General features: G+C 41.2%; 1 protein-coding gene across 1 annotated transcript in view; it reads left to right on the forward strand.

Moving 5' to 3' along the window:
• Nucleotides 1-27,790, forward strand: part of COL4A6 (collagen, type IV, alpha 6) — a 383,431-nt gene that overhangs the window by 317,827 nt on the left and 37,814 nt on the right. Inside the window, exons 7-20 of the mRNA XM_014538830.1 lie at nt 1,982-2,050; nt 3,706-3,741; nt 7,562-7,624; nt 8,739-8,774; nt 8,959-9,000; nt 10,015-10,107; nt 11,187-11,240; nt 19,688-19,747; nt 21,093-21,137; nt 21,629-21,682; nt 22,894-22,963; nt 24,034-24,141; nt 25,340-25,489; nt 26,380-26,484. Coding sequence (XP_014394316.1) covers nt 1,982-2,050; nt 3,706-3,741; nt 7,562-7,624; nt 8,739-8,774; nt 8,959-9,000; nt 10,015-10,107; nt 11,187-11,240; nt 19,688-19,747; nt 21,093-21,137; nt 21,629-21,682; nt 22,894-22,963; nt 24,034-24,141; nt 25,340-25,489; nt 26,380-26,484 — 985 coding nt within the window. The remainder of the gene's footprint in view (nt 1-1,981; nt 2,051-3,705; nt 3,742-7,561; nt 7,625-8,738; nt 8,775-8,958; nt 9,001-10,014; nt 10,108-11,186; nt 11,241-19,687; nt 19,748-21,092; nt 21,138-21,628; nt 21,683-22,893; nt 22,964-24,033; nt 24,142-25,339; nt 25,490-26,379; nt 26,485-27,790) is intronic.

Genomic DNA, 27,790 nt, shown 5'->3' on the forward strand with positions numbered 1-27,790 from the left:
GATTTATTTTGAGAATCCCAAATGCACAAAATAATGGGTTGATCCAGGTCAACCATCAACATCGACTACAAGGCCAAATTGCTTCGGAAAGAAGACAATGCTCTGCGTTTGGTGGGATCAGGAAGGTGTGGTGTATTATGAGCTTCTAAAACCAGGTGAAACTGTTAATACTGATTGCTACCAACAACAAATAATTAATTTGAACCATGCTTTGATCGTGAAATGATCAGAATAGGCCAGAAGACATGGCAAAGTAATTTTGCTTTATGTTGACGCACCATCACACACTTCAAAACCAGTTAAAGACACGTTAAAAGATCTTGCCTGGGAAGTATTAACCCACCTGCTGTATTCACCAGACCTTGCTCCTTCAGATTACCACTTGTTCTGATCGATGGCACATCCAATCGATGGCACACGCACTTTCTGAGCAGCACTGCAAAACATATGAAGAAGTGGAAAATTGGGTCACTGAATGGTTTGCCTCAAAACAAGAAAAGTTCTTTTGGGACGGTATCCATAAATTACCTGAAAGATGGGAGAAATGTGTAGCTAGCGATGGACATTATTTTGAATAAAGCACTTTTGATGTTTCTCTTGAAGTTATTGTGTTTTCTTTTATTACAAAATCCACATTATTAACCGATACACCTAGTATGGAGGGAAGGAGTGTGGGCAGGTGGAAGAGATTATAGGGGAAATAAATGGTGATGGGAAAAATAAAATTAATAAAATAAAATAATAAAATATGAAAGTGAGACATACATACAAAGTACAAGCCCCAGATTGTCATAAAGAACCTAGACATCTAAGGATCAAACCAATATGCAGCGATTGGGGAGGGGGGTTGTATTACCAACATAGTATGAGCTGTTTATGTCAAAAGTTCTTCAAACACTGCCATGGCAACAGGAGAATAGAGCAAATCACATATGTGTTAGGAAAGTGAATATCCAGGAAATAAAGGAAGTGCTACCCCCAACAGTAGGAAAAGAAATCTTGAGGTAATGAACATCTGAGAGTCAAAGGAAAAAGGTAAAACCTAATCTTGTCCCCAAACCTCCCTTTAAGCCTAAATAGGAACTTGGACATGTATTTTACTAAACAGAACCTTAATAACCCTGCTGAATCCTGAGTGGATATTATTTGATATTTCTTTGATGAAAGTAGTGGCCACAAGTATAAGGGGAAACAGGAAGTGTCAGGAAAGAAACTTGTTTGTGCTTTTGGGACCACATTGTTCTTTTAATATAACTGTAGTTTTGAGCTCAAAAAATCATCATTCAATCAATGCTTCAGTACCCAAAATTTAACCTTACCCCCAATACTGATCCTGACTTCCCATTAAATATGGGGACATTGACTTTCCCCAACAGGACAACATCTAGCCGACGTTAGCTGGCATCTGCCAATGAGACAGTACATTTCTGGTTGATAGATGGGTTGGGCATACTTTGAATTGTTTTCTGTGTTAGTGAGACACACTGGCTTCTCGGACAGGTGTTGAAGTTGAAGTTGTGTGTAGCAGCACAAAATGGAGATAGTTTTGTAGATATCTCTTAGACCAGGGGTCAGCAAACTGGCTAACGTGACCCTTGACCTGTGGCTTCTTTTTACATTTTTAAAAGATTGTAAAAATAAAGATAAACTATATGGGACAGAGCCCAGATATGGCCTGCAAAGCCTAAATTATTTACTATCTAGCTCTTTACAGAAAAAGTTGACTGCTCTGAATAGATTCAAAGTTTCCTCCTTTCTAATCCCTTTAGAGATTTTGGAATTGGGGGAGTGGGCATATGATTTTGAGACACAACAGCTGTTCTGGGTATGTACTTTGGCCCTTAGCATAGCCAATTCTGCCATAGAATAATCCATATAATTTCAGCCTCTTACTGTTTCATCCTCTATCTGATCAGTTCATACTATTAACAAAACTCTGTGTGTGTGTCTTTTCACAAGATTTTTTTCTGATTTTACTCAGGGGCTTCCTGGTCAGAAAGGATCTAAAGGTGAACCTGTCCATACCCAAGGTAGTTTCAAAGGAATGAAGGTAAGAGCCTCTGAAGCAGACAGCTGAGTAGGCTATAAGCTGAGCTCCCCAAGATTGGGCCCCAGATCCAATAAAAACATTTCCAGAACTAGCATCTGTGTCTCTATTTAAGATGCAGACCAAGCTGTATTTAAAAAGGACCCTGAGCATTTTGTGGTACAAACACTGACAGAAATGTTTGTAACCATACTGTCAAAGATATTTGCTTTATAGTATCTAGACCAAAACTAAGAGACAGATCAGCAAACAGTTTGCATGCATATCATTTTCTTTGACAAGCTGAGACATTTCCTGGAGGCAGATACCTTTTGTCTGCTCTAGAATCCTTGATGTCTGCATACCTTGGTTTGAAGCCATGTATGTCTCTGCCCATCTCAGCATGGCCACCAGCCCAGGATCCTGGCCCTGCCCTTTTCTGTCCCTGAACCCAGGCTCATCACCCTTAGCTGGGACCCTGGCTGTCTGCAAAAATTGCCCATCAACTCTGAAGCTGGTTAGAAACTTTCATCTCTTCATTGATAAAAAACCTTCTGTATTCTTGTGACTGAATTCTTGGTTTATACTGCCTGGTACCCTATGGGCCCTCAATAAACTCTGTTGCCAAATGATTGACCCTATTTCCCTTAAAGAGTGGTAAGGGAGCCCATCATTTCCTTGCTAGAAAATCAAAATCTATGTGTCCAACATGAGAGGAAGGTGCATCTGAGCACATTCAGCTGAGGATGGCACCTTTCTGCCTTCCATCCACACACAGAACCCCGAACATTGGAACATTGGAAGTCACTTTGGAATGGAGTGATGGGGGTGGCTGGATGAGAACTGACAAAGGCACAGTATTCGAGCTCTTGTCCATAGATGCCACAGCAGAAGATAGAATATAAGAGTTGGGAAAGACCTGATTGTTAGATTCATGTTGCTCATTTTACAGATAGAAAAGCTGAGATATACGGAGGCTATGTGACTTGCTCAGAGTCACACAGCCAGTTAGTGTTCTTTCCATTCTGCAGAGAGCTGATTTTTACCATAAGCCAAGTGCAGTAAGACTAGCAGGTATCAAAATATGGCCATTGTCACAGCAAACATTGATTAGATAGTTTGGCCAAAAATAAAAGAGACCTTGGACCCAGTAGAACACAGCAATTTCCACAAGATGGTTATATTATAGATTTATACAGTGACTTAAGGTGGTGCAAAGTAATTAAAATGTAATCAGAGACTACATGCTCTGTTGATTCTCCCTTGAAATGTCTTATTTGCATTGTGTATATATATGGGCATAGATTCTCTGGGGATGAGGGCACATGGGAACGTAGCTTGCTTTTCTCCAAAAAGAGAAGGAAAATCACCAGCCCACAAAAACAGTTTCTAATAAGTTCCTAGAAAAAGTAAGAATTAATTAATTCAAGTAAAATATGAAATCCTGTTCAACCAAGGCTATAATATTTGCCTTTTAGAGTCTAGACTTTTCTTAGGAAAAAAGTAAATGGTTGAATATGTCCAATTCATACATTATTTAAAACACAGAACCTTGACAGAAGAGGACTAAGCTTCAGCAAAGCGTTTTTATGCCCAAGCATTTTAGGTCAGTTACCTATGAAATACCACAGACTTGGTTTATTAATCTCTTCACTCTTCTGCCTTTTTCTGTTTCTCAGGGGGATCCTGGGCTGCCTGGACTAGATGGAATCACTGTAAGTTGTTACTTATGTGTTGAGCTCTCAATGTTTAGTCAACAGTTACTGATTGTCCCTTTTCATTCTTCCCTTCAGTGTTTGAAGGTCTTTGTAGACCTTCTCAAGAAAAATCCATAGAAAAGGGGTCACACTATTGTCTTTTTTCCAGATGAGAAAGTACTGATGGGACTGTCCACCACAAAGTTACACAGCAGGAAAGCTTTTAAACCTTTAGACCAGGAAACTGCATACTACCTGGTACAGAATTTTGCATTTCATTCAGCAAGCATTTACTAAGTGTTTCCTGTGTGTTGAAAGTGTCCTCAATAAAACAAAAGTACAACACTCTTCTTTAAAAAGTGTTCTTTATAAAACAAATTTTAAGGGACTCTAAATAATAGTGAGTCCATGAAAAGCTGTGAGTTGTATTAATAAGAGCTTTCTGTTTTCCTTGAGTTCCTACATTGTCATCATTTTCCTTTGAAATGGGTTAAGAAAAGCCCCTCCTTTCTTCCTTTTTGCCTATATCAGGGTTCCTTCTTTTCTGCTTTATTCCAGAACAGATACTAAGCACCTACTCTCAAAAAAATTCTACAAGTGATCCCTGAGGCAATGCAGATATGGTCTCTGCCCACTCCCTGACCCAGGATGTGAAACACTATTAGGAATGTGGCATAAGAATTCCACAAAAGTTTTAAGGAAGAGATGCTGTCCAACTAAGGATACATCATGAAAGACTTTATATTTAAGATAGAGAAGGTAGCCTCTGAGAAGTATGGATGATGTTTAGACTGGCTGGCAATGGGAGGAAGCTTTCTAAACAGAGAGCAGTGTGAGAAAAGATAGGCAATAAATAGGATGTATGCAAGCACACACGCAAACAGAGATGAACGAGTAAGGACCAAGGACATCCAGTCCCCTACAGCTAAACAACTGGTTTAGGTGGTGTGTTAACTAAATTTGTAGAATAACTATATTTGCTGCATAGCTTCTCTTAGAAATCATTTCCCTACCTGCAGAGGTACAATGTTTATGTACATACACAGGCATGATAAATAAACCATGTAGATTTGAAGAGGGGAGTTTGGTGGCTGAGTAGAGGCCCGGTGCACGAAATTCATGCACTGGGGGTGGTGTGTCCCTCAGCCCAGCCTGCACCCTCTCCAATCTGAGAGCCCTCTAGGCATGCCCTACTGCCCGTTTAGGCCTGATCCTGGTGGGCCTAAATGGGCAGTTAGACATCCCTCTCACAATCCAGAACTGCTGGCTCCCAACCGCTCACCTGCCTGCCTGCCTGATCACCCCGTAACCACTCCCCTGCCAGCCTGATCAATGCCTAACTGCTCCCCTGCCAGCCTGATTGCCCCCAACTGCCCTTCCCTGCCAGCCTGGTCACCCCTAACTGCCCTCCCCTGCCAGCCTAGTCACCCTAACTGCCCTCCCCTGCAGGCCTGGTCACCCCTAACTATCCTCCCCTGCATACCTGGTCACCCCTAACTTCCCTCCCTTTCCAGCCTGGTTGCCCCTAACTGTCCTCCCCTGCTGACCTGGTCACCCCTAACTTCCCTCCCTTGCCAGCCTGGTCCCCCACAACTTCCCTCCCCTGCTGGCCTGGTCACCCCTAACTGCTCTCCCCTGCAGGCCTGATTGCCCCCAACTGCCCTCCCTTGCCGGTCATCTTGTGGCGGCCATCTTTGACCACACGGGGGCGGCCATCTTGTGTGTTGGAGTGATGGTCAATTTGCATATTACCTCTTTATTACATAGGATTGTCAAGGAAATATTCTACTATCATACATCCCTGGGGAAGCTTCAAATCCCTAGTTTCTCTTCCACCTATTTAAGTCTTGATTTCACTTGGCCTCTCCATCCCTTACCTAAGCACATATCAGCTTATTACTGCTCCTAGTTTTAATTAGGCCATACATTTCCCCATACCATCTTTCTCTTCAGATTTCATTGTCTTATTTTTAATTTCATCACTATTATCATTCAGGTAAAAATATCTTCTAGTTTCCCTTATGATTTTTCCTTTCAAATATGTGTTGTTTAACTTCCAAACATTTGGCAACTTTTGAGATATCTTCCTGTTATTGATTTCCAGTTGATTTCATTGCAGTTAGAGTGCACACTCTGTATGACTTCAATATTTTTTAAATTTGTTGGGGTTTGTTTTATGGCCTGGAATATGGAACTATCTTTCCATGTGCACTTGAAGAGATTATGTATTCAGCTGGTTTAGGGTATAGTGATCTAAAAAAAAACATTAGGTCAAGGTAATATATTTTGTATCTTCTATATTCTTACTGATAATTTTTGTCTAACTTATATTAATTACTGAGGGAAGTATATTAAAATCTTCAACTATAATGTGGATTTGTCTATTTCTGTCAGTTTTTGCTTCATATATTTTGAAGCTCTGCTATTAGATGCATGCACATATAAGATTACTATATCTTCTTGATGAATTGACCTATTTATCATTATGAAATGCCCCCTCTTATCTCTGGTAATATTATTTGCCTTGAATTCTAGTTTACCTGATATTAATGTAATTGTTTTGATTCTTTTTTAAAATTTTCCTTTTTTTTACATCACTTTAATATGAAAAATTTCAAATATACAGCAAAATTGGATGAATTTTGCAGTGAACATCCTAACCATTAATATATTACTATACTTGTTTTGTCCCATTTCTATCTATCTACCCATCTCTATCCATCCATCAATCTATCTCATATTTACTCATTTTATTTATTTTTTTAAAAATATATTTTATTGATTTTTTACAGAGAGGAAGGGAGAGAGATAGAGAGTTAGAAACATCGATGAGAGAGAAACATCGACCAGCTGCCTCCTGCACATCTCCTACTGGGGATGTGCCCGCAACCCAGGTACATGCCCTTGACCGGAATCAAACCTGGGACCTTTCAGTCCGCAGGCCGACGCTCTATCCACTGAGCCAAACCGGTTTCGGCATATTTACTCATTTTAAAGTAAATTGCATGCCTATCATTAGCTAGACTTCAAAATTTGTTTACAGTTTTTCTTTCTATGTAAAATTTACATATAATAAAATACACAAATCTTAAGTGTACATATAATGAGTTTTGACAAATGTATATCCTTGTGTAACCCAAAACCCTCTTAAGGTATAAAACATTCCCATCACCTCCAAAAGTTCTTTCCTGTCCCTTTCTAGTCAATCCCTGCCCCCACCTCAGCCCAAAGGCTGAGGTTTTTTTCTATCCTAAATCAGTTTTTTTTTTCTCTTCTAGGGCATCATATAAAGGGAATAATATAATATGTAGCCTTTAGGGTCAGGCTTTTTTCACTTAGCACAGTGTTTTTGAGATTCATTTACATTGGTTCATATATCAGTAGTTACATTTTACTATTATTTATCTTACTGTATGTATTGCAGTTCACTTATCAATTCTTGTATCAGTGGATGCCTAGACAGTGGTCGGCAAACTCATTAGTCAACAGAGCCAAATATCAATAGTACAACGATTGAAATTTCTTTTGAGAGCCAAATTTTTTAATCTTAAACTATATAGGTAGGTACATTGTTATTAACTTAATTAGGGTACTCCTAAGGCTTAGGAAGAGCTACACTCAAGGGGCCAAAGAGCCACATGTGGCTCATGAGCCGCAGTTTGCCAACCATGGGCTAGGACATTCCCATTATTTTAGTATTATGAACAAAGTTCAGATATTCTGGTTTGATTAAATGCTGCTAATGAGCATTGTTGTGCAGTTTTTGTGGGCAAATGTTTTCATTTTCATTGAGAAACTGTGTTGCTTTTATGACCTTAGTAAAAACTTGTCTCTCTAGGGCCCACGAGGAACACCCGGCTCTCCAGGAGCTGTAGGACCTATAGGATCACCAGGATTTCAAGTAAGTAACTAAATCTACCATGTTATCATAGAATTCATTCACATGAATGCTTTAGCCACTAGGCAAGCGGTTCTCAACCTGTGGGTCGCGACCCCTTTGGCGGTCAAACGACCCTTTCACAGGGGTCGCCTAAGACCATCCTGCATATCAGATATTTACATTACGATTCATAACAGTAGCAACATTACAGTTATGAAGTAGCAACGAAAATAATTTTATGGTTGGGTCACAACATGAGGAACTGTATTTAAAGGGCCAGAAGGCGGAGAACCACTGCTCTTATCTCTGATTTCAGAAGAACAAGCATTTCTCTCTCCTTAAAGGAACTCAAAGCATTAGAGGTTGGGTTACAACATGAGGAACTGTATTTAAAGGGCCAGAAGGTTGAAAACCACTGCATTAGGCCATGGATTTAATGTGCACCTGTGTAAATGTAGGTTCTCCTAGTAGAGAAGGTAACTCCATTCTTGGAGGATTAAAAGGAAGTATGCTCTTATAAGGAGCTATGTATTGTCTTTATTTATTAGCATCAATATGACTATTCACTCTGTGCTTCCAAAGTCACCTAGTCTGGATCAACCTAAAGTATAGCCCAGAGATGGCAGATACCTGGCATATCTATTGTTACCATCCACTCCCCTGGTGCTGCTAATTAATCATACTACCACCAGCATCACCTACCCTGAGCACAGAAGAATTTTCAAAATCCTTTTCAACACTGCAACTTGGAAAGCTCTACCTACCTCTCTCTCTTTTATACCAATCCTGTTTACCATAGCTGGCATAGGAAAAGCATAGCGAGTCATCTGTGTGGTTCTGGGAAAGCCCTGCCCAGATTTTTCTTTCTCCAGTGCATAAAATCCTACCACTGATTACTTTGGTTTACCTTCACCAAAGTAATTGGCCTATTGGGAAGAATGACACATGAAACTTTCACTATCTTAACATGAATGTGATTATTGGGTCAATTTGGGAGATTGGAACCTTGAGAGAGGGAGCTAGAGTTTGCTTCACCAATGCCAGGCTATACCAAGATGGGTGGAGTACTCTCAACATGCCCACATTCTTCTTGTCTGAAACTAAAAAGTGCTGTTTCTTTTCATCTTTAATATAGGGTCCTCCAGGCCCCCCTGGTCTCCCTGGTCTTGATGTAAGTATACTGTGTCTTAGGACATTTGGCCTCCTTCCATTAAGTAATCATGTTTCCCCAGAGATATTCTGGTTTGATTAAATGCACTTTCTGGTGGAAAAAAAAGAGACTGCATTCCTACTGAAGTTCCCAGAACTTGTTTAGTAATTGATTTTGTTTTTCCTCCCTATGCCTCCTGCCCCAGGGGAATATGGGGTTAGGTTTCCAAGGAGAGAAAGGAGACAAGGTAAATAGATTTTCGCAAAATACAATCTGTATTCCATGTGCTCCAAAAAAATGTCTCTGGCTACAACCTTGTGCCTGCTTGTGTAAGGGGATTTGAATCTTTGCCTTGGGAAATGATCATTTTCCACCCCACATGGATCTTCTGATGAGGTCTCTTGAGGGCTTCATGTGCACATGCCACAAATAGGATATTGTGGTCTTTCTCCTTTAAAATATTGTAGTCTTCTTGCTTCCTACCTGTGAAGTGTGGATGTCTTACAAATATACTTTCTTGAAATATATTGCCTCTTCCTTCCACCAGGGTATTTGTGTACTGTGCCACCTACTCTTTTCTTTTCTTGGCTTCTTATCTCCTTCCTTCCTTTTCTTCCTTCTTTTCTTCTTCCCTCCTCCTCCTCTTGCTTCCTCTTCTCTTCCTCTCTCTTCATCTCCTCTCTCTTGCCTCCTTAGCCATGCTTTCACCATTCTCTTGTATCTCCCCTTCTTCATTCTCCTATTTACCTCTATAATGATTTAGGAGCCTCAAGAGAGACTACAAGCTTGTTTTTCTCCCCCTTCATGAGTGCCTCTTGTAGATTGCACTGCCTCCAATGAGCAAATTCAGCCGCCAATGTTCTAACATGGGCTTCAAGGCCTCTGCTTGTGCTTTTGACAAGGATTAGACCAATAACAGTCTGATCACAGTTGCAGAGAAGTGTCCATTCACCTTGCTCAAACCCCTTTCTTGCTCTCCTCTAAACACCCTTATGCATGAGCAGGCAAGCATGAACCTGCAGTTTCCTTTATTTTGCTTCCTTCTTCTGCACTGCTGGTACAAAATGCATTTGGACAGGCTTATAATTCTTCTCACTCCTTGGCACTGATAGTTTTGTTTCCTCATTGATACAATGGTGAGGGTGAAGAGGCCAAAGTAATGGACAGTTTATTTGTGAGTTACCTACAGAGGACAAACTCACCCTCTAGAGAAATGGTCTGTGTGGTTCTGCTTTGCTTAAAGTTCCTTTTGATTTTACAGGGGGATGTTGGTCTCCCTGGTCCTGCAGGACCCCCGCCATCTACTGGAGAACTGGAATTCATGGGGTTTCCCAAAGGGAAGAAAGGATCTAAGGTAGTGAATATTTAAGAACAGGAAAAGTTAATAAGCTTTTTCCTATTAATACCAAAGTTCAATTCAAATAACCAGACTACACTAGAAGGACAGTGGGTCCTGGGCAATGGATTTTTGTTTGAAAGTGAAGTTAAAGCCTTCTTTGTTTTGTCCCTCATGAAAGGCTTTTTAAAAGGTTGTCTTTTGGTATGTGGATATGAGTGTTCTTGGTTTTCTGAGTATTCATTTAAGTGATTATTTTCTGTGTTTTACTTTTGCATATCCAATTATCAAGATGCTAAATAACTTAAATATTGAAGAGTTGGGTTTTTCCTCCTAACTCCCATCTCAATATTATGTTGTTCCCAAAGACTGTGACAGAGCACATACGATATAAATTGTTGCTCTTTGAGTTGCAGTATCTTTTTTAAAGTTATTTGCCCTTAAAACTTGAGCATGCCAAAAAGGATATATTGTCAACATGTGGCAGTAGATGCTCTAATTTACCTGATCTGAACTACCAAGGCTGAAGCTGTAGACCCATTTAGCCAATATGTGTTATACTCTGTATTTTGATATGAATGAGTGTGCATATGGGTGTACTAGTATTTGAATGGTTACATGCTGTTAAACTGTCCAGATATTTTTCAGTAATCTGCATTCCCTTCTTTCCTGGGGTTTTCATAAGTTTTATGATTCTGTGCCTCTGGTCAATGCATCCAGCCAGGAGAAGATGTTTAGTCCCATTTCTTTAAGTTTGTCTTTGTGCAAACAATAGCTCCAGGTTCCCTCCAGGTTTATAGGAAGTATCCATTGATTAGAAACAGTTTATAAACATGTGAAAGATTACTTGCATTCCTGATCATTCCCAAACTTTAGAGAGCCCTTCCAGGGCACATATAGGAAAATTAGCATGTAATTGTTACTCTTTCCCCAAAACCATTGGTTTTTTGCAGTCTGTAATTTGCACCACCCTTTGATGCCCCAATCCTGATACCCCATTGGTTTCCCACAGCCCAGCCCAAGTAGCTCAAGAGAGCCATCTCCTTTAAGTTCACTGCTTCCTGCTGCTACTCACTAAGCTTTGCTTATTTTTCCAGGGGGAACCAGGGCTTCAGGGTTCTCCAGGAACAAGTGGCCCTCCAGGATTTCCAGTAAGTCTCTTTATTTGGTCAATATCTATATAGTGTTTGATTGGACAAAAGCTATAGCAATAGAAGGCTAACAGGAAGACTTCTTCCTATGGTTTTTAGAGAATTCCACCATCTTCATTATTAGAAGGCATTTGAAATGTTCTTTTTTAAAAATATATTTTTATTGTTGATTTTAGAGAGGAAGGGAGAGAGAGATAGGAACATCAATGATGAGAGAGAATCACTGATCAGCTGCCTCCTGCATGCCTCACACTGGGGATGAAGCCCACAACCCAGTCATGTGCCCTGACAGGGAATCGAACCGTGACCTCTTGGGTTCATAGGGCGATGCTCAATCACTAAGCCACTCCAGTCAGGCCATTTGAAATGTTCTTTGTTTCTTGAACCCATGGGAACATTATCCTGACTCTTCATGAGACTATATACCTTAGAGTTTATTAGCTCAAGTTCTAGAGTTAAAACATACTTAGGCTTGACTTCTGGTTTCACCACATTCTAGCTATGTGATGTTGGACAAGTTTCTTTTTCTCTTTCTTTCTTTTTTTTTTTTTTAATCCTCGCCTGAGGATATTTTTCCATTGATTTTTTAAAGAGAGTAGAAGAGAGGGGGAGAGACAGAGAGAAATGCCAACGTGAGAGAAACACATTGATTGGTTCCCTCCTGCATGAGCTCCGACCAGGGCCCAGGCCAGAGAGGAGCCAGCAACTGAGGTACGTGCCCTTGATCAGAGACAAACCCAGGACCCTTTGGTCCACAAGCCAATGCTCTATCCACTCGGGTTTGACAAATTTTTTAACTTAATGAAAAGGACTTAGCAAATGTCTGACATTTATCAATTGTTCAGTAAATGGGAGTTAAATTTAGTAATCCTATCTTCACTTTCCTATCTGCCTTTGTATCTTTCACTAAAAAAACCTTTCGAGGGCCCCTATGTGCTAGGCATTCTGCTGGACTCTGAGGCTATAAGAGTAATAACAGTTCAATAATTAAAAGTCCCTGTCCTTGAGGAAAGTACATTCTAGTGGGAAAATGAGGGAGGAGACAGACAATAAACAAGAAAACAAATGGTAAGGGATACATAGAAGATTAAAAAAAAGTAAAGTGATGGAATGTGGATTGGGAATGGGTTGGGCTACTTTGGACAATGGTCAAGAAAGGCCTCTCTGAGGAAATGCATATTATAAGGGAACAAGTCATTTGAAGATCAGGAAGATTGTTTCTGGCTGAGGGAACCATAAGTATGAAGACCCTAAGTTTGGAAAAAGCTCAGAGCTTTTGAGGAACAAGTTGAATGGATGGAAGCAGAGTGAGCAAGGCCAAGAACCAGGCATTAGAAGGCAGAGAGGAAGGATCTAGATCAGTGGTTCTCAACCTTCCTAATGCCTCGACCCTTTAATACAGTTCCTCATGTTGTGGTGACCCCCAACCATAAAATTATTTTCGTTGCTACTTCATAGCTGTAATTTTGCTACTGTTATGAATCGTAATGTAAATATCTGATATGCAGGATGTATTTTCATTGTTACAAATTGAACATAATTAAAGCATAGTGATTAATCACAAAACAATATGTAATTATATGTGTTTTCTGATGGTCTTAGGCCACCCCTGTGAAAGGGTCATTCGACCCCCAGAGGGGTCGCGACCCACAGGTTGAGAACCGCTGATCTAGATCATGGAGACTTTTATCAGTCAAATATGGCTTTTATGTTAAATGTAGCAGTAATCTATTAGGAGGCTTTGACTTGTATTTTTAAGATCACTCTGGTTAGAGGGTATGGGGGAGTGGAGAAAGTGGGGAGAGTGAAGCAGAAAACAGAGGCTATTACAGCAGTCCAGTGGCTTCGACTAGGGTGATAACAATGAAAATGGAAAGTACATGCATTCAAAATGTAAAAAGTTCACACTTTTAAAAAATATATTTTTACTGGAGGCCTGGTACACAAAATTTATGTACGTGGGGGGGGGGGAGCCTCCTCAGCCCAGCTTGCACCCTCTCCAACCCGGGACCCCTGGGGGGATGTCCAACTGCTGGTTGAAGCCCAATCCCAGGGATCGGGCCTAAACTGGCAGTCGGACATCCCTCTCACAATCCGGGACTGCTGGCTCCTAACTGTTCACCTGCCTGCCTGCCTGATCATCCCTAACTGCCCCCCTGGTGGCCTGGTCACCCCCAACTGTCCCACTTGCCAGCCTGGTTGCCCCCAACTGCCCCCTTGCTGGCCTGGTCACCCCTTACTGCCCCTTCTGCAGGCATGGTTGCCCCTTACTGCTGCCCCTGCTGACCTGGTCACCCCCAACTGCCCCCCCCGCCGGCCTGGTCACCCCACACAGCCTGCTGTTCAGTCATTTGGTCGTCCCTCACTAACCCCCCTGCCGGTCTTGTTGCCCCATGCAGCCTGCTGTTTGGTTCTTACTGTTACTGTGACAGCGTCCTGGACAATTTGCATATTCCTCTATGATTAGTATAAATTGACTTCAGAGAGGAAGGGAGAAAGAGATAGAAACATCAATGATGACAGAGAATCATTGATCTGCTGCCTCCTGCATGCCCCCTACTGGGGATGGAGCCTATAACCCAGGCATGTGCCCTTGACCAGAATCAAACACAGGAATCTTCAGTCCACAGGCTGTCACTCTATCCACTGAACCAAACCAGCTAGGGCTAAACATTTTATTATAGAACATTTTAAACATATACAGAGTAGAGAGAATGGCATAATGGTATAAATGTCAATAATTGCCAACTCATAGCCAATCTGAAGCAAATAACAGACATATTATTTCATCATAAATACCTCAACATTTCCAAGAGATAAGGGCTTTTTAAAAGCATAATGACAATATAATCATCAGATATTAAGTATTAGTAATTGCTTAATATCAGTTAAAGGAAAGAATTCAGATTTGTGATTGTCTCATAAATATATTATTTATAATTGCCTCACTGGAATTAGAATCCAAATGAGGCCCACATATTACATCTGGTTGATATGGCTCTTAATTCATAAGATGTATTTTGAAGGAGAAGTTGACAAGGTTTTCATGGGTTAGATGAAGGGGTAGGGAGGGAAATGGATGAATCAAAGATGAATGAACATGACTGCTTGCTGGCAAAGTGGGGATGGATGACTGTAGTGCTTCTCTACAGATTTTTGAAACACTGTGTCTCTCTGGGTGGCCAGAAAACAGAGCCAGTAGAGCCAGTGGCACAGGTTGTTTCCCTGATGATCCTGTTATTCTGTAGAAACACAGGAGAGCAGAGAATCATGTGTTCAGTGTCTTTGATTATAATCAGCTCAGCATCTAATGAATCAGAAAGGAAGAGAACCCTACTGTTGGAGACAAGACACCTGGGCTTAAGACTCAGCTCCAGTTTGGGGACTTTTTCAAGTCTCTGAAGCTCTCTGTATATCTGTAATATAGCAATGGACATACTCTCAATGAGGCCCAACTCTCAATGTACGTAGAGTTTATTTGCAAAGTATGAAACTGTGCTGTCCAAAATGATACCACTAGCCACATATGGCTACTGAGCTCTTGAAATGTGGTTAGTCTGAAATGAGATGTGCCGTAAGTGTGAAATACACACCAGATTTTAAAAACTGGGTATGAGAAAAAAATCTAAGATGTCCCATTAACAATTTTTACTTCAGTGTTGAAATGACAATATTTACCATATAGTTTGTTAAATAAAATGTTATTAAATTAACACCTCAGCATTTCTAAGAGATAAGAGCTTTTTAAAAGCATAATGACAATATAATCATCAGATATTATTTTACGTATATTATTTTACGTCTCCTATTTATTTTACGTTCTTAAAGTGACTACAAGAAAATTTAAAATAACAGTAGCTCACATTATATTTCAATTGGACAGCACAGATATAAAGTGCTTTGCAAGTGTGCTAGGGAAAAAGGTTTGCACCTTCCTTTGTGAGCATTTCACATAGATTTTAGTCACCTCCAGTGATGCCTGTGAGGTATGCAAGGTGGGCTGGGCTTATCTCCTTGTGTTGATGAGGAAACCATGGCCTGAACGGATGAAAAGGATTGATTGTCCAGAGTCACACAGCAAATTATTAGCAGAACTGAGACAGAAATTCAGCTTTCTTTACTTCTATCCAACTCAGAACTTTTTCCCCATACCACACTGCCCCCTACAGTCCAGTTCATTCTTGTCATTATGGTGGTGGAACTTTGGTGTTACTGGATTTACTGGCTCACTCTCCCTCCCTCCCTCTCATTTTCTTCCAGGGTCTACCTCAAATAATTCCCCCTGCTGCATTTTCCCCGTGTTCCCTTTTGTCCTGTAAAATAAAAAGAGACTGGCTGACAACAATGCAGGGTGATAGATTGCAATACCGTTTGAAGCTCAGCATTCCAGTGTTTCACAATGTGGGCTGAAAAATAGAAACTCCAGTTGATTGTAAATACATCCCAAGCTGAAAAATGCCTCTCTTTATATAACACAGCATATTTTCAGATGTTGGAAATCAGAGTTTTCAGCCCACTTCGGAATAGATTTGATATGAAAACTTGCCAAATCATGTAATTTCTTCACTCCTAACATCTCTACCTGCTTAATGAGAACATTCATAGGTACCTTCTGTGTCTTATGACAGAAAATTTGTGAGAAGAAAGGTGGTAACATGTTTGAGATACTTTGGGCTTTTCAGAGGAAACACACTTCTGAAATCCAAACCCCTCACATAAACTTTCAATTATCCACACAAGGCAGAGCTGAGAATGGAATCTTTAGGGAATCCAAATTGTTCTCTTTAACAATTTGTTTCCCTTTCATATGAGCCTAAATATTTGCAGCAATTGCTAACAAGTAGCCAGCCCAATATTATGTATGCCTTCTTTCTCTTGCACCCTTTGCAGTGACCAAATATCCCTGATTTTTGGCTCAGTCTCAGCTTCACACATTTCACCCCATTGTCTCCAGGAGCATACTCAGACTTGTAGACCACAGATACTCCCATGAAGATTGTTGGAATCATGCACCTGTGTGTTGTCTGTCCAAGGAACTGGCAAACACAGGGTAGGGCAAAATAGAAAAGATGAGGAGAGAGAGAGAAGAAACTGGCAAATCCTGAGGTACCTATTGAGTGGACCTGAGGCAGCTACTGGGCACCACGTTTTCCAGGAACTTCAAGTAGGTCCTTTGAAGATGAAGACCCAGCTTGCCAGACTTAAGCTAGGCCCTGGACCCTGGTGCCCTGATGGTGAACAGCAGCAGTGTGACATGGACACAGTTGAGGAGACCACTTTCCTAACCTCTCAAGTTTCAAATCTCAAGTTGCCCTCAAATGCCAAGCAGAACAGATTTCTGCAGTTTAGGTTCCAAAATATTGCCACAAATCCCACCCTGATCCTCCCCCATGACCTCCCACCCCCTTATCATGCTTCAGCCTCCCTCCTGCCTTCCCTTAGAGAAGCCACCCTTGCTGTGGAGGGGTGTCTAGCCATCTCCATTGCCTTTACTGGGGCCCTAGGAAGTCATTGGGTTGAGGGAGAAGCTCGAGCAGAGTGTGACTGCATGGTGGCCTCCCTCTCAGGGGAGAATGTCTCTGAAGACCATGGCCACAGTGTCTCTCACTGGGCAGTGGGTTCTGACACCTCTTGGTTCCAGCCTAGTGTTTGTACCTTGCTTGTTTCTTTTCTTTGTTTTATTTTTTACTGTACCCATTTTAACTTTTATTTTTATATCTAATTTTAAATTAAGTTCACATACAATATTACATTAGTTACAGGTGTACAACAGTGGTTAGATGTGTGTATACCTTAGAAAAGTGATCACCACCATAAGTCTAGGAACCATCTGTCACCATGCATATTTTTATTATTGACTATATTTCCTGTGTTGTACTTTATGTCACTGTGACTAATTTTGTAAGTCAGCTTGCCTTTTTTTTTTCACCATCCTCCCCACCCTGACCCAGTGACTATGTTATTTCCCCTTATTTCTGGCCAAGTGACTAAAATTAACTAATATCCTTAAACCAAAAATACCAGTATATCAGGGCCCTGGAGAGCATACCTGTAAGGACTAGATGGTCCTAGGACATTTTGCTAGAACAGCTTGTTCAGCAGGGCCCTGTATGGTGCCTCCCTGTGCTGGAGACAAGCTGAGCCTACAGCCCAATATCTTGCCAAGTCATCTATTTTGTATTGGCTTTAACACACACTCAAAGATTACTTTTTTTTTCTTTTTAAACTTACGTATTTATTTTTTTCACGTTGTTGTGCAAATTCTCAGACCTTCTCTCTGAGAAACAGATTTGTAGACCACAGGAAGAAGGAAGACAAGGCCCCCTTGTCTTTCCAACTGTGGCAAGATATGTGTATGGGGGGGCACAAGACAGTTCCTAGACATTCCTTCACCCTTTGAAATAGTTTTGTCCTCTGGGCAATTATTCCATTTAATTCAACAAGTATGTATGGGGCCTTGTATGCATTCAGCCTGCAGTAATGTGCCTTGGAGGAGACAGAAGTGAGTGTGATATCATCCTTCTGCTTGTCAACTATAAAACCCATCTTAGCGCTTTTAGAGTTTGGGGCAGCCTGAGCTGCCATAGCTTCCATGGACAGGACAGAGAACATTGCATGAAGTACTTCACTTCAGAGGCCAATACACACATTCCACCAGGGGGCAGCATGCATTGGTTTCCAATTTGAGATCCAGAACAGATTTCAAATAAGTTTGCATTCAGTTCGACCTGCAAGCCTTCTGAATAGAAATCCTATTCAGCATGCAGTCTGAGCTATTTGACACACAACTGCAGATGAAGAGAAAGGCAAATAGAAACCAAAGCCTGCTTTGAATCAGACCATGCTCAAACACACACTCTCCCCCAATAAAAACACAACAAAACAATCCATATTAAAAAACAAAACAACAAAAAAACCCTGGGCCTAGAAAGCTAAGGGCTATTCAGCTAGTTGTCAGTACCCATGGGAATACTCACTACATAAGAGGAAGAAAACTACAAACAGGATTTGTACAGTGCCTTCTCAACCAGTTGAGCCAGGTCACAATAGGCGGACAACAGGTAACGTGCCATAACACTTAGTGTCTTTTACAAGCTTACATGTAAGAAAGCTTCACTGCCTCCTTTACTCTCATAATAGGCTTAAATGTTGTTTGCCAAAATCTATTCTCCAGAACATCCAATTTTAAGCAGTAACAAATGGCTTTGATTCAGTTTGCTGGGAAAGTCTTTATCCACTTATGTAATGAACTCTTCTGTATCTTGGGGTCCAGAATGTGCTCGCCTCCCAGCGGTTCTCAACCTGTGGGTCACGACCCCTGAAAATACATCCTGCATATCAGATATTTACATTACAATTCATAACAGTAGCAAAATTACAGTTATGAAGTAGCAACGAAAATAATTTTATGGTTGGGGGTCACCACAACATGAGGAACTGTATTAAAGGGTCGCGGCATTAGGAAGGTTGAGAACCACTGCTTAGACTCAGAGCAGAGGAAGCTCTTTCTCACTCACTCTGCTTTTTTTGGATTCCTGCCTCTTCATAGAGAATCCTCCAGTCATGCCCATGGCTGTAAGCCCTCATCTCTTGTGAGCAGGGCAAGAGGGATTGGAAACCATGTCACAGTCCTCATTTGGAGTGCTCCTAGGGCAGTGATGGCGAACCTTTTGAGCTCAGCGTGTCAGCATTTTGAAAAACCCTAACTTAACTCTGGTGCCGTGTCACATATAGAAATTTTTTGATATTTGCAACCATAGTAAAACAAAGACTTATATTTTTGATATTTATTTTATATATTTAAATGCCATTTAACAAAGAAAAATCAACCAAAAAAATGAGTTCGCGTGTCACCTCTGACACGCATGTCATAGGTTTACCATCACTGCTCTAGGGTCTGCAGGACTCTAGACCACACCAAGATAGAAAGACTTCCCACTGAGAAGGATATTGTAATCATCATATCTCCTCTAGTATTGACCACCAAGAATTAACATTTGAGGGTCAAAAAAACAAATTCCTGGATGGTGGAAGGAAGCCTATTCTCATGGAAAGGGTCCTGGAATGGAAGTCTGACAACCCGGCTTTCTGATTCTGTAACCCATACAAGATGCTTAGCCCTTCTGAGTGTTATTCTCCCCATCTGCAAAATCAATGGGATTAGATATTTTATCATTTCTATGCTGTTAGTCCATGTTACTATAAATATATGCAATATTGTTTGAGGGAGAAGACATTACTTCTAGAACCAAAACTTAACCTTGAATGAATGGTCCAAATTATATTCAGGTCCTATGTGCTTCTCAAAAAGTGACAGGAGACTCAGCATTGTGAGCCTCCTCAGTGGAACAATGGAGATGGTTTGAAATTACCACTGTGCTTTGGATGGAACCAGAAGACCTATGAGGAAATGAATGTTGTAACTTATGGTTTCTTTTTCCCTTTAGGGATTTGGAACTGCAGGAGAAAAAGGAGAAAAAGGCATCCCTGGTTTGCCAGGACCTAGGGTAGGTAGGGTAGGAACCTGGAATGTTGCTTGCCTGGGTCTGTTAAGTCACCTGGTCCATTTTATTTTCTGTTTTCAAATTTATGTTATGTAACTTTATGGCCACTTAAGCTTTTCTTTTTTAAATAATTATTTTTATTAGTTTTTGTTTTAGACACTTTTTTTGTTAATCCTCACCAGAGGATATTTTTCCATAGATTTTTAGAGAGAGTGGAAGGGAGGGGAAGAGACACAGAGAGAGAAACATCGATGTGAGACAAATACATCGACTCATTGCCTTCCACATGCGTTCCAACCAGGGTCGGGGATCAAGACTGCAACCGAGGTACATGCCTTGACCAGAATTGAACCCAGGTCCCTTCAGTACACTGAGCCAAACCAGCTAGGGCCACTTAAGCTTTTCTTTCTCTTCCTCAGCCTTCTGGCAGGCCCCTAAGATTACCTTCTCTCCACTTTTACCCATTCCTTTGAAGTAATGGCTCCTTTGAATAAAGAATGATGTACCCCCTATACAGGTGACTACTCAGACTATTTACTCCCCTTGCTCCCATGTATAACTACCTTCTGGGCTAAAGAATTATGTGACTGTTGTCTTGCTTTCATTCCATTCTATCCTGTGGGAATATGGGCAAGGGTGAGAGTTGGGGGATGCAGAAATGGAAGAAAGAGGGCCAAGTGCAATTTTTATAGAACAGAAACAAGCCTGAGAAGTTCTAGATTGTGGTGATGTTTTGAGTCAACAGTTTCCAATAATAATTTCACTTCAAGAGGAAAAGTAACTTCACACACTTGGGTCTTACACTGTAAGCAAATGGTCAACCTTAGCCTTAAAGAAGTAACACTTTAGAGAATTGTGTTTTAGCTTCATCATGAAGCTTGTTAAAGAGTCTTTTGAATTTTCAGCAATGTTCATCCATTACCCTGCCATTTCTTTCTCTTTCTCTTCTTTTCCCTACTCCCTTGTCTGGAAAAGGCACAATCACCAACAAATTATGCATTTGGAGTGAGAGACAAGAGGCCCTCCCACAATATATTTAAAAATCTCATGACTTGGAGCTAATGCAGACTAAGTATAATACCACCCAGCCCTTTTACCAAATTCCACCTAGTGCTTAAAATGTTTCCATTTATTTAGCTCTTTAAAAATGCTCTGTGTGGTGGCTATTCAACCTGATGGATTAGTAGTTAGAAAGAAGTCATTAAGCCAGGTCTAGGAACATTCTCTTACCTGATTTTAGGAGCTGCTAAACCTTGAACTCAGTTGGATAGCTTTGCTATGTAAATCTAGTGGCTTTTTCTAGTGTGAGCTATTAATCTTTCTCAGGTGCCTTTTTTTCTCTTTACAGGGTCCCATGGGTTTAGAAGGAGTCCAAGGACCTCCAGGGAGTCAGGTATTTTGGTTAATATTATTAAAGCCTTGGTGTATAAAATCTGAAGCAAAAGGTCCCATCACTTTTCTTAACATGACCATCAATCCAAAGGGAGACATTGCTTATAATACAAATTTTCCGCCTCCCTTTAATTGGTATAAACTCAACCACTCTCTTCTTTTGTTTGCAACCAAGAAGATGAGTATCCAGTGTCAAGTTTGGTGCCATGCCATGTCATGCTATATGATGTGGTCATACTTCTTTAGCATGTTATCAGTGCTTAGCAAGGCCAGCCTGCTTATATTCACCTCTAACCTTTTGGCCCTTGTACCTCCAAGCATGCAAGTTGGCTACCTAGTGTGTCATATGGCCTTCTGTAACAGATTACAGAGTCAGGTAGGATCCATACATACCCTTGAATGCCAGCCAATGTCCCTGTGCCATTTGCACTGGCCTAATCCAAACACCATTATGTAGACATTCAACATAGCTGTAACTATGTTCTGTCACAGGGCAAGAAGGGGTCCTCAGGTTTCCTCGGGCTTAATGGATTGCCAGGAATTAAGGTAATGTTGTTGGGAAGTAAAAATCCAGGATTGGGAGGAAGGAAGAGTGAAGAATTGCCAAAAATGCTGTTTAGTCCATTCAGGCTACTATAACAAAATATCACAGATTGGGTTGCTTATAGACAGCAGAACTTTATTGCTCTCAGTTCTGGAGACTAGAAGCCTGGGATCAGGGTGCCAGTATGGTTGAGTTCCAGTGAAGGCCCCCTTCCAGCTTACAAACTACCTGTATTTTCCTGTGTCCTCATATGATGGAAAGAGCGAGATGGCTCTATTGGACCTTTTATATAATGGCACTGATCCCAATTGGGGCAGCTCTGTCCTCATGACCCACCTCCAATTACAATCACCTTGGGCATTAGGTTTTCAACATTAATTTGGGGGGGGGGCACAATCATTCAGACCATAGCAAAAGCCTACATATGAAATAAAGTATTTTTAAAGTATTTTAACATTTTAGATGTCATCCTTTTCACATGAAATGCATACATCCTACTTTAATACACAAAGCTGATGAGAATTATTTAATACTACTTGATAAATGGTAGACTAAATGGGGAGGGGAACGTGGTAGCAAATCTATTCCTTCAAGGAGGAATATTTTTTTATTGACATTGCTTAGAATTGCCAACTTTTCAGTTTTATTATTGTTCTTAAATTCTCTACTGACAATGCATTCCCTTATTGCCTGCACGTAGGACAGAGAATTCCCACCACCCACCGCTAAATATGCCACTGTATCTGATTATGGTATCTGAGTCCCTTTTGGGGGACAATTAAGACTCCTTTGACTTCTTCTGCCTGACATTCACTAACAAGAGCAGTGACAATAGCAAAGTCCCAGGCCTGCTGAGAGTGAGGAAAATGTTGAAACACTGCTCCCCCCTTGGCATCTCTTGGGTGTAGCCATGTTATCTATTTCTATGATATATTTTCCAGGCCCAGAGCAGGTTTTCCTAGAGTCAGGTTGCAAAATGAAATTGGGATCCCTTTTCTTGACAGGGTTGCAATTGAGTATCAGACTTCTGACCTGACTTGTGTTGCTTCAACTTAAATTGATAGGACTTTGAAATTAACCTATGGACTAGTTGACCCTGGAAATCAGGAGTTGCAGAAGGAGGAACTTTTCTGGGGAATGGATTTGAGGACACATAGGTCTTAGGTGATGAGGTCACATAAATATTCGTGTTTAATGTATTTAATCCTTGCAGGGAGAAAAGGGTGGTGTTGGCCTGCCAGGCCCAGATGTTTACATCGATACAGATGGTGCTGTGATCTCAGGTGCAATTTTTCATTGATTTGAGCATAGAAGAAAAGACAGGGAGTTAAATTCTATATCCCTTATAATTATTTAAAGATTCTTTTGTCAGCCATTGGATTGCTGTTAAACTCAACACTTCCAAGGGCTCCTCCTGGGTCCTGAACTTGGGGAGTGAAGCTAACTCCAATGTCTTGGGGAAACAAGCCAAAACCTACTGCATTTTTGTGTTGGGTCTACCAAGGCTAGGGTTTGAGTTAGCTTGGGCCTGGATTTGAGAAAAATGGTTATTCTAGTGATGCTTAGGGAAGGATTGATATCCTCCCCAGCTAGGCTGACTTCAAGCCTGATACTATGGGACACTCAGGGTCTCAGCTACATGATCCCATGCATGCTTGAGCTTGACAGTTTCATTGGAAATAAAAATGTATCCTTGGGGGAGCAACTGGTTAACAGAATGATGCTTTGAAAGTTTGTCTTCACCTCTCTTTTTTCTAGTTACTGTGTGTGCCTAACTCTTCCCTTTGCCTTCTCCAAAGATCCAGATGCCCACTCTCTCCAGCTACTTCTTGCTTGATCAAAGGCTTCTACTATTGTGTCTCTTCAACCTGGGTCTCCTAACTTATCTTTCTCCCCTCATCCTCTCAAGCTCAAGCTCTGTCTGGTAAACCCATTGAAGCTGAGACATTAACAGTTGACAGTGTCTTCCTCTGGTCTTCTCCCAAAAAACCTATGTGTATAACATGAAAAATACCAGTAGACTTCAACCCCTTAACCCAAATGGTAGACATTTGAGACATTATATCAGATTACTAGTAGTAGTAGGAACTTCATAGTACTTGCCAGATCTTACCATGGGAGGCAAACTCTGGCCAGAGCATTTCTGAACACTAGTGGAGTCTTAGTTCAAGTAGACCCACTATCATATGAGGGCATTAGCATCTGGGAGACAAGACCTTTCTTGACCTATGAAGGACAAGAAAGGCACCTCTACCTGAAGACATCTCCTTGCATCTTTTCTTAGGCATTTTGTGGCATTTGTGAGTGTCTTCTGGGTTTGCTTACTTCTTTTTTTATTTCATTGTAATGCCAGGTTATCCTGGAGACCCTGGTATTCCAGGCCTCCCAGGACTTAAAGGTGATGAAGGCATCCAGGGCCTGCCTGGCTCTTCTGGCATCCCCGGATTACCAGCTTTACCAGGTGAAACAAATTAACCCACCTCCTACACAGATCAGTTATCTCTCTACTCTGGTGTCCAGTATCCCCTTCTATATCTCTGGTCTAGTACATACCTAGCCAAAGTCAAAGGAAAGGTTGACTTGTCAATTAGGTTCTCACTGCCAGCCCAAGGCTAATGTATATGAGGAGTAAGCTTGGGTGGACAACTTTCCTTTGGCCTCAATAATGTGCTATAGCTAAATAGGCAATCCAGACTGTCATTGAGGTTTGCAGCAGCTATAGAAGCCTGGGTTGGACTGCTGGAGCTCTGTCATTTTTCTAAGAATGTGCCATCCAGTTGATGCTTAACAGAAGGCCCTAACAAAAGCTCAGAGGAAAGTTGGTATCCAGACCCTCGCTCTGTGCATAATTAGCCCCAGCATCCTATGGAAAGTACCCATAAAGCAAATCACTTGAGGGGCATACCTCTATGGCATTCTATAGTAATAAAAATAGAAAGGGCATGCCAGAGTCTGGGAGGCAATTATGTCCCAAATATAAATATTCAGACATTACTTGTATTTATTTTATCTTAAATCCTCACCCAAGGATATGTTTATTGATGTGAGGGAGAGAGGGAGAGAGATAGAGAAAGAGAGAGAGAGAGAGAGAGAGAGAGAGAGAGAGAGAGAGAGAGAGAAACTTCAATGAGAGAGCCCCGACCAGTGATCAAACCTATAACCTAGGTATGCACCCTGACCAGGAATCTGACCTTCAACCTTTTTGGTGTACAGGACAATGCTCCAAGTAACCAAGCCACCCGGCTGGGGCTCAGACATTATTTTAAAGGTACCAGTTTCTAAATTCCTTGGAATGAGCTTCTGTAAAGATTCCTGTGCTTTTAAAGCAGCCACTTGGAAGAAGTACAGCTGACTGCAGCACCAAACTGGAAAAAAATCAAGAAATGAGAAGCTAGAGACCCAGGTTTCCCTCTGAGGTTTGCCACTAAGAAGCTCTGCACCCTGACCAATTTTTCTCATGTCATTGGGCCTTAATTTCTCAAGAGGTTAGGTTAGGAGATTCCCAAGGACCTTTCTAACTTTGATGTAAGAGAAGGGCAAATGCTTTCCCAAATTCTTCCCTTGTAGTTTAGTTTCCAATGTATGCCACTGAGTAGAATACTCCCGAAGAGTAAGTGGGGTGATGTGATTAGTATTTTTGTGTGGGCTTATTTTTCCAGGTGTGTCAGGTGACCCAGGGCCGCAGGGAGTTCCAGGCCTGAAAGGGAACAAAGGAAACCCAGGCCAAACCACAGTTGGGGCAGCTGGCCTTCCTGGAAAAGATGGTTTGCCAGGCCCACCAGGTCTACCAGGCCTACCAGGCTCACCTGGTAAGTTGTTCATTTCTCTCTTTGGTCTTGAGACTCAGGTGTGATCCAGACTGCAAAACAGTCATGACATTTGAGGGAGGGAGCATTGCACAGGTGTAGTAGCTAAGCCAGGACACATGATAACTACAGAGCAGCAGTGATGAAGGCCCCATTCTTTCTGAGTCAGAGCCTTGCTTCTACAAGTTAGCAACCACAGCAGTCACAATGTTCATCAAGGAACAAGCAAATTTGGGCCACCTTGATGATCAAACACGACCTAATGCCTTCCGACTTTTGTACTCATTTACTCTTCACTGTTCTCAGTCCCTAGGCCTCTGATCTTGCAGCTCCCAAAGAAGAAACATTGGCTCTTTCAAACTTTTCCTTGTCCTCAAGGGTGGACTGAGGGCCTGAGATATGGGAAGCCAAGCTTGAATCTCAAGGAGGCTGCTAAAAGCCTCCATAGGGCTTATTCTCTGTAGGTCTTATACTTGAGTATGGGATTCTAGATTCTAAGAGAAAGGATGGAAATATGCCCAGCATGTTTCTTTGAGACCTAAAGCCCATGACCACTGCAGCTTGCACCCATTTCCTCTTTTGTCCTAAGAGCCCTCTCTGGAATAGACATTGGGACTGCTGAGTTACTGAAACTGCTTTGTACAATTCCGTATTCCTAGTATGTGGTCCAGTGCCTAGAACTTGGTAGACATTTTATAACTAGTAGTAGAGTTAATCAAGCCAACAGAAGATGGAATTACTGTAGACTTTAGGTCCCTGTCTTGGATTTTTTTTTTAATCTCATTTTTTGAGTCTTGAGAACCCAAGCCTTGGTGACTGAGCTGTTGTGCTGAGTCAAATGAGCCCAGGCTCATGTAAGGTGCCAATGTTTTATGTTTCTTTTTTTTCTGAAGGTCCAGCATTTGAGCCTGGAACCCTACAAAGCACAGAGCCAGGATTTCCTGGTCTTCGGGGAGAACGAGGTCCAAAAGGAAACCAAGGTCTCAAAGGAGTAAAAGGTGATTCTGTCCCCTTGGGTTTATTTGTTCCTCAAACTCCCTGGAGAAGGCTTTCCAGGGAATGAGCAAACCAACAGCCTTAAATATCTGAACAGAAGCAATTTTGGATCTTGATTGGGGATTTGAATATAAGATTATTAGGAGTGCTATATTTGGGCTTATAAGACTGAGGTTGGAAATTAAGATCACACAAGAAAAAGTGGCTCAGAGGCTACTCCTACCTGTCCACCTGCAGAAACTATGCTAGCAGCCCAGGGTGTTAACTAGCACATGATGCAACCTTTCTCAGTTTGCAAGGCCAAGGCTAGAAGTCATGTATTACCTTCAGCCTGAATGAAAAAACTCTGAACAGGTCAAGACCTGGCACTCTGAAAAAGCCAACTGGCTCCATAAAAACAACTTCAGCCCCCACTGATATTGAAGGACTGATTGATTCAACTGCATGCCTCTCTTCATCTTCTTGATGCCTTTGGGTTATTCCTTCGTTTTATACTCTGAGGGGAGATGCTAAAGCTTAGTTGAATCCATTCATTATAGTTCCAGTCTAGGCCAGGGTAGAGGAAGAGATGGAGGAAGAGGTGAAACAACTGGCTTAAGAGAGGTTTGGGGATGGCCTACTGGTTTCAGGTATCTAAAATTGTTCTTCTTCTCTCAAGTAATTCACAGCTTTCCTCAAGCTCAAACAGAGAGGTTCCAATTTACTCCTCTATTTTCTTATTGCCCTGTTATTTGGGAACAAGGATATTAAATTGCAAGACTTGACTTAGGATATTAACTTTGGCCCTACCCTAACTCACTATAGAGCTGGTGTACTTCTTGAAACCATTCTCCCTCCTAAAAGAGGGACAACTCTACTGCTTCCCCTTCTATATTCCCATGGGTTCAGAAGGATTTCTCTAACAGTGATAGTGATTCTCAACCTTCATTGTACATAAGAATCACCTAGGGGAAATTGCTAAAAATTACATTATTTCTCTGACTACCTGAGGGTCTGGTTAACTAGATATGGGGTGAGGCCCAGCAAATTGCCTTATAAACAAAAATCACAGGTGGCTCAGGCAGAAAGTCCATAGATCATACTTGAAAAATGCTAATTTGGAGAACAGTCTGTTCTCTCAGAGTTTCAGGAATTATCACTTTTCTAAATGTAAGAAAAGACCCTTTAGGATCTTTTTTTAAAAAAAAACCTGTAAAATATATATATATATATATAATTTTCTAAACTATAATATAAACTTTATTTTATAAAGCTTTACATATGTCTCCTTTTTTCCCAATTGACCGCCCCCCCCCCCCCCTCACACTT

This window comes from Myotis brandtii, unplaced genomic scaffold (assembly GCF_000412655.1).
Source record: "Myotis brandtii unplaced genomic scaffold, ASM41265v1 scaffold199, whole genome shotgun sequence".
Classification (NCBI taxonomy): Eukaryota; Metazoa; Chordata; class Mammalia; order Chiroptera; family Vespertilionidae; genus Myotis; species Myotis brandtii.